The 16,142-nt window shown below is 40.5% G+C and overlaps 1 protein-coding gene across 4 annotated transcripts in view; it reads right to left on the bottom strand.

The window, feature by feature from the left end:
- Positions 1-16,142, bottom strand: part of vegfc (vascular endothelial growth factor c) — a 97,921-nt gene that overhangs the window by 10,619 nt on the left and 71,160 nt on the right. Inside the window, exons 5-6 of one of the 4 annotated variants that reach the window (XM_026172105.2) lie at positions 12,976-13,118; positions 5,319-5,625 (exon numbers count right to left, since the gene is read on the bottom strand). In XM_026172105.2, the coding sequence (XP_026027890.1) occupies positions 5,319-5,625; positions 12,976-13,118 (450 nt within the window). Of the gene's footprint in view, positions 1-5,318; positions 5,626-12,975; positions 13,119-16,142 lie in introns of those variants that run through there. The other 3 variants (XM_080303270.1, XM_080303271.1, XM_080303272.1) reach the window with 3 other exon arrangements.

The raw sequence follows: 16,142 nt of genomic DNA, 5'->3' as shown, positions 1-16,142 counted from the left end.
AACATCATGCTATGGGGCTGTTTTTCTGCCAAGGGGACAGGACGACTGATCCGTGTTAAGGACAGAATGAATGGGGCCATGTATCGTGAGATTTTGAGCCAAAACCTCCTTCCATCAGTGAGAACTTTGAAGATGAAACGAGGCTGGGTCTTCCAACATGACAATGATCCAAAACACACCGCCCGGGCAACAAAGGAGTGGCTCCGTAAGAAGCATTTGAAAGTCCTGGAGTGGCCTAGCCAGTCTCCAGACCTCAACCCCATAGAAAATCTGTGGCGGGAGTTGAAAGTCCGTGTTGCTCGGCGACAGCCCCAAAACATCACTGCTCTCGAGAAGATCTGCATGGAGGAATGGGCCAAAATACCAGCTACTGTGTGTGCAAACCTGGTAAAGACCTATAGTAAACGTTTGACCTCTGTTATTGCCAACAAAGGTTATGTTACAAAGTATTGAGTTGTATTTTTGTTATTGACCAAATACTTATTTTCCACCCTGATTTACGAATAAATTCTTTACAAATCCTACCATGTGGATTCATGGATTTTTTTTTTCACATTCTGTCTCTCACAGTTGAAGTGTACCTCTGGTGCAAATTACTGACCTCTGTCATCATTTTAAGTGGGGGAACTTGCACAATCGGTGGCTGACTAAATACTTTTTTGCCCCACTGTATATATATATATATATATAATGTTTTTCCTCTACACCCCCCCCCCCCCCCCCCCCCAATTTTTTTGCACATGTCGAGGAGCGTGTCAGGCTACATTTCACTGTGTGTTATACTTGTATAACTATGCATGTGACAAATAAAGAACCTTGACCTTTGGTGGTTTACAACACCAGCTTTCTGCCATCTATCCAGTTTTGAGATCCTTCTCAGATGCCTTAACGCCCACTCACATCCTGGGCCATCTGACCTCAGGAAATCACATGATAGGGTGGGGCTAGGTTTCACAATGAGCTCACCTGAAACCTTGGCTGACTGTGACCTACACTCGTTTTCACACCTTGGCTCATGTGATTAGGTAGAGGATCATTAGGGGGTCCTTTTGTCCCTCTCAGGGGGATTATCCCACAGGGCTTAAATCTGGGACTCCCCACCATTTGACCCTAGAACTGAAGAAGCTTCTCGGATGAGAGGTGAAACGTCTTCAAGCAACTTAAAGAAGTCCAGACGGTTTTCTTTCCAAGCTCCTCAGACAATAGGGTAACACAGCTGGGCCTAATCTGACATAACAAGACAGGGAAGAAGCAATACACTAACACAGACACAGCTCTATCAAAATAAAACAGGAAACATGAGACAGAGGCTAAGACGCAAACTTTACACTGTGATCAGTGAAGAACAGACATGAGAACACAACTAACTTGACATGACACATGGAACACAGGGGAGGCACAGTAACAAAACTAACAAATATAACCGGGGCATAACTAAGGAACCTTGAAATACAAATGACCGTACCAAAAATGATACCAAATCAAAGATAATTCAAAATCAGAAACTGTCATAAACACTGGGTCCCCAGACTCAGGACCATGACACAGCCACTATAAAACTTATGATTTTATAAAATATGATGCAATGCTGTCGATTAAATCAAGTATTAAGTGCTTAAAATAAACTCAATCTAAACATCTGCAACAGTAATATTAATCCATATAACACTGATGGTAACACCTTGCTGCAAAATAATAAAGATAGAAAATACAGTGGGGCAAAAAAGTATTTAGTCAGCCACCGATTGTGCAAGTTCCCCCACTTAAAATGATGACAGAGGTCAGTAATTTGCACCAGAGGTACACTTCAACTGTGAGAGACAGAATGTGAAAAAAAAATCCATGAATTCACATGGTAGGATTTGTAAAGAATTTATTCGTAAATCAGGGTGGAAAATAAATATTTGGTCACCTCAAACAAGGAAAATATCTGGCTCTCACAGACCTGTAACGTCTTCTGTAAGAAGCTTTTCTGTCCCCCACTCGTTACCTGTATGAATGGCACCTGTTTGAACTCATCATCTGTATAAAAGACACCTGTCCACAGCCTCAAACAGTCAGACTCCAAACTCCGCCATGGCCAAGACCAAAGAGCTTTCGAAGGACACCAGGGAAAGTATTGTAGACCTGCACCAGACTGGGAAGAGTGAATCTACAATAGGCAAGCAGCTTGGTGTGAAAAAATCAACTGTTGGAGCAATCATCAGAAAATGGAAGACATACAAGACCACTGATAATCTCCCTCGATCTGGGGCTCCACGCAAGATCTCATCCCGTGGGGTCAAAATGATCATGAGAACGGTGAGCAAAGATCCCAGAACCACACGGGGGGACCTGGTGAATGACCTGCAGAGAGCTGGGACCAAAGTAACAAAGGTCACCATCAGTAACACACTACAACGGCAGGGAATCAAATCCCGCAGTGCCAGACGTGTTCCGCTGCTGAAGCCAGTGCATGTCCAGGCCCGTCTGAAGTTTGCCAGAGAGCACATGGATGATACAGCAGAGGATTGGGAGAATGTCATGTGGTCAGATGAAACCAAAGTAGAACTTTTTGGTATAAACTCAACTCGTCGTGTTTGGAGGAAGAAGAATACTGAGTTGCATCCCAAGAACACCATACCTACTGTGAAGCATGGGGGTGGAAACATCATGCTATGGGGCTGTTTTTCTGCCAAGGGGACAGGACGACTGATCCGTGTTAAGGACAGAATGAATGGGGCCATGTATCGTGAGATTTTGAGCCAAAACCTCCTTCCATCAGTGAGAACTTTGAAGATGAAACGAGGCTGGGTCTTCCAACATGACAATGATCCAAAACACACCGCCCGGGCAACAAAGGAGTGGCTCCGTAAGAAGCATTTGAAAGTCCTGGAGTGGCCTAGCCAGTCTCCAGACCTCAACCCCATAGAAAATCTGTGGCGGGAGTTGAAAGTCCGTGTTGCTCGGCGACAGCCCCAGAATATCACTGCTCTCGAGAAGATCTGCATGGAGGAATGGGCCAAAATACCAGCTATTGTGTGTGCAAACCTGGTAAAGACCTATAGTAAACGTTTGACCTCTGTTATTGCCAACAAAGGTTATGTTACAAAGTATTGAGTTGTATTTTTGTTATTGACCAAATACTTATTTTCCACCCTGATTTACGAATAAATTCTTTACAAATCCTACCATGTGGATTCATGGATTTTTTTTTCACATTCTGTCTCTCACAGTTGAAGTGTACCTCTGGTGCAAATTACTGACCTCTGTCATCATTTTAGGTGGGGGAACTTGCACAATCGGTGGCTGACTAAATACTTTTTTGCCCCACTGTAAGTACTTTTACTTTTGATCATTTATGGAAAATAAATTTATTGTAGCCATTATCTAACTCTCTGTGAATAGTACTCATGGTCATTGATCAATGGTCATATTAATAATAATGAAAGTGAGCTTGAAACTCATTGTTAGCTAGTGATCTGATCCTAGTTTTAGTCATTGTGCATCTGGACCATGTATAAATCCATGCATTTTTCCTACTGAAAATGCAAAAGATTTTTTGTGATTTGGCACTATATAAATAAAACTGAATCAAATTGAACTGAAAACACTGCATCCAGAACAACAAAAACAACTTTCTAGGAAACCCTTCCCTAGTTTATTGACCATGAATCAAAACTAATAAACTGATGTTTTCTTTGAAGTTATTTTGGTCCCTTTTGGTTTCTTCTTCAGTGTGCATCACCCGTCCCTGAAGCAATAAATCATTCCAACTTATACTGCTACCTCAAGCCTCGACCATAGGTACAATATCCTATTTTTGGACATCTGTGTTTGGTTTATGCCTCATGTAAAAGAGCTTTCTGTCATACTGTTAGGTTGTCTGAACATAAATCTTGTCCAAATGTATATAAAGTCTCTGAATGTTGATCTAGGAAAACCTGTAGGCTTATATTAACTTTACAAACCTTTCCAAAATGATCTATTTTCTATCTATTTTTGAATATTTTGCATCTGGTGATCTCTTTTAGTCAAATCTGTCATGATCCTGGGTCTTTTGACCCAGCATTTTGAGTTTTAGTTTATGTTTAAGCCCTTCAGGTTTTCTAAGTTCATTTTTCATCATGCCTAGGTTGTTATAGTTCTTTGTTATTAGATTCCCCTTGTGTCTTCCACCCATGTTAAGTCTCCCTTGCCCTTCATGTGTTTCATGTCTGTGTCTTACGTTGTCTAGTTCAGGTTGTCATGTCAGCGTCTTATGTTTCCTGTTTTATTTTGAAGAGGTCTGGTGTTCCTGTGTTCCACTGTGACGTCGTTATGTTCATGTGTGTCAGCCATGTGTTCCCACTTCTCTCATTAGCCTCCTGTGTGTATTTAGTCTGTGCGTTCTCATTCAGTCTTTGTCGGATCGTCTGTGTTGTTCCCATGCCAAGTCCTGCGTTCAGGTTTTCATATATATATGCCCGCCCAGCAGTCCTCCCTGTGTTCCAGAGGCTCAGGAGAGTTCAGTCCACAACCATCATCTCCACCATTACTACTGCATGCATTTCAGTCTATAGCTCAGTCTATAGCCCACTTTCCGGGCCACCAGCTGGACGTCGCTGCCGTCCGCACGGTCGGCTGCCAGAACTGTTTCCACACCGCTGCCATCCGCACGGTCGGCTGCCAGAACTGTTTAGGCTCTGGTGCTGCTGTCCTCCGGGTTGGCCCACTGAACTGAGCTTTGGACTGTCCCCTGTGCTTCTGGTGGACATTTTGTTTTGGACTTTGTTTGGACTTTAGTCTGTGCGTTCTCATTCAGTCTTTGTCGGGTCGTCTGTGTTGTTCCCATGCCAAGTCCTGCGTTCAGGTTTTCATATATATATGCTCATCATCATTGCCATGTTTAGAGTTTTGTTTGTTTTTCTGTTTGCCAGGGTTTTTCATAGTTCGTGCTTCCTTTCTAGTTTACCCAGTTTAGGTTATTGCTTAGTTTGCATTGTTTTTGCCCTTTTATTTTGTACTGTTCTGTCTGCCTTAATAAACAGCTAATCATCAGTTAAGTTTGAGTTTTAGAATGTCTGTACCTGGGTCCACTCTTCACACTCCACGCAGTTTGCCTCGGCAAACTGTGACAAAATCTATGCGTCTAAAACTTTAAAAGACGTTGATTTAACGTGGCTGATAACAGTCTTTGGTGTATCTAATCGGTTATGTATAAGCTTAGATTTAATATTCACGCTGTTGATTGAAGACAAGGTTCTATCTATTCCAATCCCATTATTCTTGCCAACAATGTTATTTTAAATGAGTAAACGGCAGATGGAAGGTAGTGAACTTCTGACATCTTTCCTTACCTGCATGTGGCTTGGTGGAACCTCCTTCCTTTCAGGAAGCACTTATTTGGCGACTCATTGCATTCACAGGAGCACTTTGTCTTGTTGAGAGGCTGATGTCTTGGGCATGTCTTGCTGCATGTGCACTGACAGGTCTCCTTGTTGAATACATGGCAGGATAGGCTAGGTGGCAAGTTGCAAACACACTGGCAGGTATTGCGATTCAAGTGATGGTTAGGACCACAGTCTTGAGTTTGGTGGCACACACACTGACAACTTTCCACGTCCAGTTTCTTATTGGGGCCACATAAATCTGCTGAGAATATGTCTGTAGAGTTGGAAGAAAGAGAGACACTGATGAAGTTGGTTACTTAAACTTAGCATGAACTACATAGATCAGCACAAACTGATGGCCAAACATTCTACTTCAGGATTTTCTGGTACAGAGCAGAATTACTTTCTCACACAGATCCAGGTAGAATAGAATAGATTGAATATAATTTTTTTTCCATTAATAGATTTCCATTAAATACACTGCAGGGTCCTGGCCTGACGAGGTAGCTCTTCTGTGTTGTGCCATCCGCTTCGCCAGAGGTTGTTTGGTTTCCCCGCTGTATAAATCCTGGCAATCCTCCTGGCAATTAACAGTGTACACTATATTACTCTGTTTGTGTCGGGGGACCCGATCCTTGGGGTGGACCAATTTTTGGCGCAGCGTGCTTTGGGGTTTAAAAGCCACAGAGACCTGGTGTTTAGAAAAAATGCGTCTCAACTGTTCCGATACTCCTGACACATACGGGATCACTACAGATTTTCTCTTAGGCAACGGTTGTCCATTTTTACAAGAAAAGGGAAAAGCCATCTCTGAATCGAGGAGGGGGCTTAAGGGTACATCTTTCTAGTGATGGGATTTCCGGCTCTTTTTAGAGAACCAGCTCTTTCGGCTCCGAACCGGCTCTTGAGGTTGTTTTGTTGCTTTAATTAATTTATTATTAACAATAATATAAAAATATGGAAAAGGAATTACTGATGTAAAAAAAAGTGGTTTTATTTATATATGCTTAAATATAAATATATGCAGTGGCCCGTAGAGACAAAGCACGTACAAACTCCAAAACACATTTCTAGCGTTAACTGAACTTCCAAAACAGAGCTACTATACAATTGAAAGCATATGTATATTGTTTGTGTATTTATACACAAGCACTCATATATATATTCAAATGATTTAAAAAAAAAATGTTAATTTACCTGTTACTACCACACACCAAATCCGGTCGTTGGTAGGTCCTGGCTTGTGTAGCCACTAGGTAACAAAAGCTCAACACTGCGCTCTAGCATCCTGGAGCACTTCTGTTGTCTTTTGTACATGTTTTGGAGTTTTTACGTGTTTTGACTCTAGGGTACCGTAAATATACTTTTATTTATTCACTCCACATAAAATGTAATAAAGAAATCATATAATACAAAAACCAACTAGTCACATTTCAGCTTTTAAATATTTAAATTTTCAGCTTTTTCCTTTTACAAATTTAAAGTGAAACAACACAAAACACTGCAAACCACAACACAATTAAATAGAAATTACAATATGAAAACAAAAAGAAGATGCACATTCTCTGTCATATGGGCCTGCATGAATAAACTTTCTGAATCCTTTATCATCTGCAACTGAAAATAGTTGTGGATGATTACTATACCTTTATAATGTGACGTTGTTGTCCCTGGCTCTCTTTCTCTCTCTCTCCCTCCTGCTCTGTTCCTGTGCTACTGCCAGTGTAACTACTGCCCCTCCCCCCTTTTCCCAGCGCAAAGCACAGGGCTTGCCTATGGAGTGAAGCGGAAAAAAAGTCCGAGAGAGAGGGTGAGAGAAAGAAAAAGCACTCCCAATAAGGAGCCGGCTCGCGCCGTTCACGTCAAAGATCCGGCTCTAAGAGCCATTTCGTTCGCGACCGACACATCACTATTCCTCACCCATACAAATCATTGAATTCAGATGTTCTAATCACTTACATGGCCACAGGTGCATAAAATCAAGCACCTAGGCATGTAGACTGCTTCTACAAACATCTTTGAAAGAATGGATCGCTCTCAGGAGCTCAGTGAATTCATGAGTTGTTTCGTGATAAGATGCCACCAGCAACATAAGTCCAGTCGTAAAACTTCTTTGCTACAAAACATTTCAGTCAATTGTTAGTGGTATTATAGCAAAGTGGAAGCAACTGCGAACAACAGCAACTCAGCCATGATGTGATAGGTTCGTTAAAATCACAGAGCGGGATGCTAAGGTGCTGGCCAATTTTCTTACACCAAATCATAACAGACCTCCAAACTTCATATGGCCTTCAAATTAGTTATAGAACAGTGCACTGAAAACTTCATGGAATGGGTTTCCATGGCCATGAAGCTGCATCTAACTCTTACCCAATGCAATGCAAAGCATCGGCTGCATGGCATGAAGCATGGCGACACCGTACTCTAGAGCAGTGTAGTGATGGATCACGCTTCCTTGTCTGGTTATCCAATGGATGAGTCTGGGTGTGGTAGTTGTTAGGTTTAATGTATGTGTTGTAGGTTTCCATTTAAAAAGCTAGAATGCTTCAGTTTGCTCTCTATGTAACCCACGCATATGAGTACGTGGATTATTATACCTTTCTAATGTGACGTTGTTGTCCCTGGCTCTCTTTCTCTCTCTCCCTCCCGCTCTGTTCCTGTGCTACTGCGAGTTTAACTACCGCCCCTCCCCCCTCTTCCCAGCGCAAAGCACAAGGCTCGCATGCAGAGTGAAGCGGAAAAAAAGTGCGAGAGGGAGGGTGAGAGAAAGAAAGAAAAAAAAACAACAACCCACGGCTCGCGATGAGGAGCTGGCTTGCGTCGTTCACGTCAAAGGTCCCGCTCTAAGAGCCATTTCGTTCGCGACCAACACATCACTACATCTTTCGCCATCTTACAATGCTGTGATTGCAGCCATTCTCCAACTCTCTGTGAATGGTACTCATGGCCATTGATCAGTGGTCTTTGATCAATGGTCATGAGAATTTGCATAATGATGAAGGAACTGACTTCCCAGCCCATTGTTCCTTCAGTGGTGCTAGTTTCAGTCATAATGCAAATGCACTGTTTACAAGGTTGGATGAAACCTGCAGTCAGCTGAGACTGAAGAAGTCACTTGGATGAGTGACGAAACGTTTCTCCCACTGAAAACGCTACGTTCAGATGAACAGAATCAACTTTTGGAGATTTACTTACCTGGATGATTGAGCATGCATCAAATAATAAATTGTGTTTAATGATGACTTAAATGTGATATATATGCAAAAAAAAAAAAAGAAGAAAGAAGACAAAAACTATCAAATCAGAAATGGGACAGAAGCTTTTACATCACATGGGACAACACAGTGAAGAGCAACTACCTGAACTGTGCTCCCATCGAGGTCGATTATTTTGTTAATAGTATTACATGTCATTGCGTATGACTCTGAATACTGTGACACCTCTTAAAAAAATCAAAAGTACTTGACTCTCTAGTATAACTCTCAAACATGCCCCTTAAAGCAGATGAACTATAAGCTAGAGAGGAAAGGGTGTCTCACTAATTTAGAAAATCTTCATTTAACCTGGAAAATGAGTTTGCTACTCCACAAGAAAAAAAGCTGCAGTAATTAAACCATTGCTTAAAAACCATCTAAGCTAATTATAGGTCAACATATAGACTCTAAAACAGCTAACTCATTATCTGCAGAAAAGTGGTTAATTTGCAGTTTCAGTAAGGTTTCAGTACTCATCACAGTACAGAGACAGCGTTAGTGAAAGTTACAAATGATCTGTTTATGGCCTCTATGAACTCATCTCTGTGCTTCACCTGACCTCAGTGCAGTGTTCTATACTGCTGACCATAATATTTTATTACAAAGATTAGAGCATACACTAGGAATTAAAGGTACTGAGCTGCAGTGGTTTGAATCACATCTATCCTAATAGACTCCAATTTGTTCATGTAAATGGTGAGTCCTCCTCACAGACTGAAGTTAATTATTTAACAAATTTAACATTCTGCTCCTCACATACAAGGTCTTAAAACAATCAGGCCCTTAACCTTGTACCATACCATCCTATTAGAGCACTTTACTATACAGTATAAAGCACCTTGAGATGACTGTTGTTGTGATTTAGCACCAGAGATGGGCAGTAATGCGTTACTGTAATCTGATTACTTTTTTCAAGTAACGCGTAAAGTAAGGGATTACTATTGCAAAAACGGTAATTAGATTACCGTTACTTTCCCGTAGGAACGCTGCGTTACTGCGTTACTAAAACCGTGATTTTTTTGCGAGAATGTCTCATGACAGTGACGTAAGCGAGTGCGACGTTGGTGACAACAGCTGTGTGCAGATCAACAATGGATCACATATCGATTGTGGGAGAGAGTATGAGCGTGCAGCGTTTAAAGCGCGGAAGTACTGACCTTACTTTGAGTTTGATTCCATAAAAAGTGACAAAAAATATTAGCGTCTGCTGTGCGTGGGAAGAAAACTTCTTTTTACAGCGAAAAAAAGCCCTAAACAAGAACAAAGTGCGCAACGACGTAATGGGAAATTCACAGAGAAACTTGCGGATTCTTCAACTGACCGCTGCGCACACCTGCACCAGGGCAAACCACTCTGCACACATACATAAAAAAAGACATCCTCATTATTATGAGTGAATAGTGTTATCATGTAAGGTTACTCTGAATTTCCTCTAATAGTTTTATCTAATCTAATTGAATCTCTCTACTCTAACCTTAAATACCAACAATAATATTTCACAGCCCAAAGGCTTCATTATAGTCATTAGATTTCTAAACAAGGCTACAATACAGTCAACTCACAATAACTTACATGACATGAAAGAGGTTGTATAGGAATTTTGGTGTTGTAGTTTACCTGCACTATAAAGCCTAGCTTTCTGCCATGAACCTGGCTGCAGATGAAAATGAAACTTGTCTTTTCGATTCTAGAACTTTGCAACTGGTCTCATAGAAACTGCTAATTTGTCCTTTTTTCAGTTTATTGACTTTGTTGAATTTTTTGGTCTCAGTTGAATTTGCTTGTGTTGTTGTACATGTAGTGTTTTGTCAGTGACACCACTTTTGTAATTTTGCTCCGTACCCTGTGTCCAATTATTATGTGATTAAAATACAAGCTTTCAATAGGTATTTTCAAAAGTACTGCATGAACTGTTTAGATATTACAGCTGTATTTACATATTGTTCCCATTTTTAAAGGTTCAACAGTCACTGCACAACATATTGTTCAATGTAAGGATTGTTATTGATGCTTGGATGAAAATCTATTTCACTTATTGTTTGGCTGAAGTCTACAACCCTGTGCCATCACAAATGCAGTATCTCCTCCATTGAGACAATGCCAGGCCTTTGCAGTCTGCCATAGTGTCAAGTACTACCCAGTGGGGTCCAAACCCTTTTCTAGGTCTCCGCAAAATAAACTGGACAAGCTGAGAGCCAGGATTACAACACAATGAGAAATAAGAGAGCTCTAATTTTCACTGAGACCTGGCTTTCAGAAAAAGTTCCAAGACTGCCGTTCAGATACAAATTCACTCCGTAACTTAAGTACATGCCACACAGAAACAACTATTGTCACGGCTGTGGCAGCAGTCGTGTGGTGTAGTGAAGGAAGGACCCAAACTGCTGGCACTGGCTGTGATGCGAGTAAGCTTTATTGCAGAAGGTGAACACAACAAAAGCAAGGGCAAAACTAAAACATAACCTAAACTGGGAACAGCTAAAGAACAAACCTAAAATCATACAAACACGGGATGAAGAGCAGAAATGGCACAGAGGATGTTGGGCAGAGAGACACAGAAATTACACTAGGCTACACAGACGACTTGGCTGAGGTGTCCTGTGGGAGCAACACCAGAGCTGGTGATACCACAAAGTAAACAAACTGATCAGGAAGACTTTATTGTTGGCTGCAAACTGGAAACCTTTGGAGATGTTTCCAAAGGTTCTGGCTCTGTTTCCTCAAGGACAGATTCTTTTAGATCATGTTCAATAGTTTTTTACAATATATTTATCATATCTTCATCATATATATATCATACATATATCATATATATATGTTATATATCATATAACACTTTTGTTATTGTGACGAAAGAATTTCCCAAATATTTGATAAATGAATTATTTTCTATCTCATCTTAAAGTCCTGGCAGAGTATCTCAACGGGGGAGATACGCATTTATGATAGCACAGGGTTGTAGACTTCAGTCAAACAATGAATGAAAAAGATTTTCATCCAAGAATCGTGGCTCAGGGGGTTGGGAAGCGTATCTGTAACCGGAAGGTCGCCGGTTCGATCCCTGGGCTTTCTGTCCTGGTCGTTGTGTCCTTGGGCAAGACACTTTACTCTACTGGCGTTGGCCAGAGGGGCCGATGGCGCAATATGGCAGCCTCGCCTCTGTCAGTCTGTCCCAGGGCAGCTGTGGCTACAACTGTAGCTGCCTCCACCAGTGTATGAATGCGAGAGTGAATGAATAGTGGCATTGTAAAGTGCTTTGGGTGCCTTGAAAAGCGCTATATAAATCCATTATTATTATTATTATTAAAAACCTTTAAAATGGGAACAATGTGTAAATAACTGTAATTCCTAAACAGTTCATGCTGTACTTTTGAAAATACCCTTAAGCCACTGTGGGCATGTAGCTCTTGTAGCCTTTTGAAAAAGGCTACATCAAGGCTAACAAGGCTTTATCTATCCATGATGCCAGATGACTCACAACAATTAGTTTTACTGTAGGTACATGTTAAAGACATAATGATAGGTTTGTAGCTTGAACCTATTCGCTGGAACGTTGAAGGCAATATAATTACACATCAAAAGAGGGTAGTCTCACCCTAGATAACACGGTGAGGAAGTCCAGCAGTTAAAGCACTTAGACTAGAACAGACGTAGCTACGTTAATCCTACCATAAAACAATAAGACAAGGTACGACCTCTCTCGTGCTCCCAGAGTGCTCTCTAATACACACAAAGTTTGCAGACTATCACTACACAATTGATTATACACCTCTAAGCATATATGGTTAAATATTTCTAAGCATAAATGACAATCAACAATACAAAACCTAACACATAAATTCTAAATTCAGATAAAAATTAGGTTATTGTACTTGGTACTAAACATTTTAAAAACATGGTATCTAACTAGATTCTTACTCTGGATGGAATTACGGTCTTTTTTGACCAGCATATGTCCTTCAATGTACACAACAAATATGCATATCTCTAAAATTAGAAACATTTTCTTCAGAGCCATAATGAAAAACTAGTTTATGCATTTATTACTTCTAGGCTGGACTGTTGAACAGTAGCTGATTTAATTAGAGTACTTTAATTTCACATGAATTCGGTGATGAGGTTTGATTTTAAGTAGTGCAACTACATGCAAAATTAAGAACCCCACAGTACCATTAACACTGCTTAGTACTGCAGATTTAACTTTGTGGAAGCAGATGATAATCTTATGCCTACTGCATGCCTGTCACCAGCTATAATTGTTGTTTTTCTTACTCTCTCTTTTTTTTTTTTTTTCAAAATTGCTTGGGTAAAATAACCAACTGTAACTTTGCAGTATTTTCTTAAAAAATGAAAAAAAAAGATACACTCACCAGTGTGCTGCTGGGAGGGCTTTGTAGGGAACACTAGTGGAGGAAGAGGATTGACATGCATACTGGCAGTGATACTGATGCACCTACATTGCCTGTTGCTCCAGGTTTGACCAAGAGGACACGTCCTGTTGGCTAATGGACACCTTCAATAGACGGAGACAAAAAAGATTGATAGTACTTAGTTAATCCACATGTTCTGACATTTTGTTTCCTTTTTTCTGTGTTAGGCAATATAGATGTGCTCACTGGTTCACTCAGAATGCAGCAAAATGCAGCATCAAAAGAAAAGCCCATCACACAAACCATTGTGCAAGGTCTTTCTGCACCTTTGTGCTAGCAATATGCAAGAAAATCCTGAATTTAATTTTCTTGAATATATTAAATGACTTAATTCAACCTTATGTATTTTATATGATCATCAGTGATGAGCAGTCCTAAAACATTTTTAATGAGAGTGCCTTTGTTTATTTGTTCTCCCAAGTCTGGGTAATTGGTCAAGAGGAAAATAATAATTTGGACACGCATTATGTGTATATATGGACAGAGAAGAGACAGATTATGATGGAAACGTCATGGATTTAATTATTATAACAAATACATTCCTCCTAATAGATGGTTTATGCTTTTTCAGTGCTGGGGAAAAGTATTTGTATATTTATCACTCTAATAAATGTGTAAGATCACCAAAAACATCTTACTATTAGATTGAGATAACCCAAGTAAATATGAAATACACCTTGACTTGGTCCCTAATGCTCAATGTAGCTCCTCTGTCGTAATTCCACCCCCTTCTCACTTCCTCTCTGTTTTTCAACTTCTGTCTTTAATTGATATGCTGATCTCATCCACAAATCAAAGCCTTCTACCTGCCAGTTTGATCCTATCCCCACTGTCCTTGTCAAAGCCAGTTTACCCTCTCTCCTTCCCCTCATATCTGCTATTATTCACTCTTCACTCACCACTGGAACTGTTCCTGCTTCTTTCAAAGTTGCCGCCATTACCCCAATCCTGAAAAAAACAGGTCTAGATCCCAACAACTTTAACAATTTTTGTCCTATCTCCAATCTACCATTCCTCTCAAAATTCTTGAAAAAATAGTTGCTTCACAAGTCCATCTACACCTAACTGATAATAACCTTTACAAACAGTTCCAGTCTGGTTTCCGTCCTCTGCATAGCACCGAAACTGCTCTTATAAAAATAACAAATGATCTTCTTATGGCAGCTGATTCTGGTCTCCTCTCCATCCTTATTCTCCTTGATCTGAGTGAAGCCTTTGACACCATCTGTCATCCCATTCTTCTTAGCAGATTAGCTTCTATTGGTCTCTGTCATACTTCATTAGCCTGCTTTAAATCATACTTGTCTGACCGCACTCAGTTCATTCAATTAAAATCCTTCACTTCTCAGCCTTCTCCTCTATTTACTAGGGTGCCCCAGGGATCTGTCCTCGGGCCCCTCCTTTTCAACGTGGCAAAGACCAAGGAACTGATCGTGGACTTCAGGAAGACCAGGAAACACTTGACCCCTGTTTCAATCCAGGGGGTCAGTGTTGACATTGTGGAGGACTATAAATACCTTGGAGTACACATTGACAATAAACTGGACTGGGCTAAAAACACCACAGCACTTTACAGGAAGGGCCAGAGTCGTCTCTATTTTTTGAGGCGACTGAGGTCCTTCAACATCTGCCAGAAAATGCTGAGGATTTTCTATGAGTCTGTGGTGGCCAGTGCGATCCTCTATGCTGTTGCATGCTGGGGGAGCAGGCTGAGGGTCGCAGATGCCAACAGACTTAATAAACTGATCCGTAAGGCCAGCAATGTTGTGGGGATGGAGCTGGACTCCCTCAAGGTGGTGTCGGAGAGGCGGATGCTGTCCAAGATAAAGACAATGTTGGATAACACCTCCCACCCACTCCATGACATGTTGGTCAGTCACAGGAGCTCGTTCAGTGAGAGACTGAGATTACCGAAAAGCACCACTGAACGACACAGGAAATCATTCCTGCCTGTGGCCATCTCCCTGTACAACGCATCCACTTAACACACTGTTTGCTGCTACAACTACACATGTTTCTTTTCCAAATATTTATTTATAAGTGACTTATGTATGTATGTATGTATATATATGTATATATTGTACTATTCTTAGTTAGCGTATTGTCTGTCTTGTCTTAATGTTGGTTTAAAATGGAGCACTGTAACAAAAAATAATTTCCCCCAGGGATCAATAAAGTATTCTGATTCTGATTCTGATTCTGATTCATCCTTTACCTTCTTCCACTCGGACACATTTTTCATAAGTATAACATTCAGTTCCACTGCTATGCCGATGACACCCAGATTTACCTCTCTAAGTTTCGCATCCATTTTAAAATAATCCTTTATACATTTAAGGCTATTCATTCTCTCTCTCCACCATACCTCTCTGATTTAGTACAGATGAACTTCACATCTGTGAAGTTCATCTGTACTAAAGAAGAGAAGATGAAGATGTGAGGCACCGGCCTCACATCTTCATCTTCTCTTTCTCTATCTGTTCCTTCCGCTCATCTGATTACAATGGGGAGCAGGGCTTTTAGTTGCTCTGCCCCTCGACTTTGGAATTCCTTACCCCCTGACCTCAGAAATATTAGTTCATTCCCTCTTTTTAAGTCCACCCTCAAAACTCATCTGTTTTAAATTGCTTATGTTTAAACCTCTGTATGCTCTTAACTTTTATCTGTTATTCTTATTATTGTGTATATTTCCAGTTTTTGTGTTTTTATTTGTTGTACAGTGTCCTTGGGTGCTTTGAAAGGTGCTATTTTTAAATAAAATGTATTATTATTATTGTTGTTGTTGTTGTTGTTGTTGTTGTTGTTGTCGTTGTTGTTGTTGTTGTTGTTGTTGTTGTCGTTGTTGTTGTCGTTGTTGTGTGGATGCTTTAAGGCATCCACACTATTGAGTTCCTGTTTCTCTTTATTCTTTATCCTTTATTGTTCAAGTTGCTGCTTTCTTTGCCGCTTAACTACTCCCTCAGTTTTCAGCCGTTTTTCACCGTTCAAACTCTCAACTGTTCTGCTCTTTCTGCTAATGCTTGCTATGACTTTTGGTACTTATTACTATTATACTTTTTTAACTTTTTAACTTCCAAAATTCTGCTAAAACTTGCTTGATTTTGAAA

Source organism: Astatotilapia calliptera, chromosome 6 (genome assembly GCF_964374335.1).
Source record: "Astatotilapia calliptera chromosome 6, fAstCal68.1, whole genome shotgun sequence".
NCBI classification, from domain to species: domain Eukaryota; kingdom Metazoa; phylum Chordata; class Actinopteri; order Cichliformes; family Cichlidae; genus Astatotilapia; species Astatotilapia calliptera.
The sequence above is the reverse complement of the archived record's forward strand: the minus strand, read 5'-3'. Positions and strand labels throughout refer to the sequence as shown.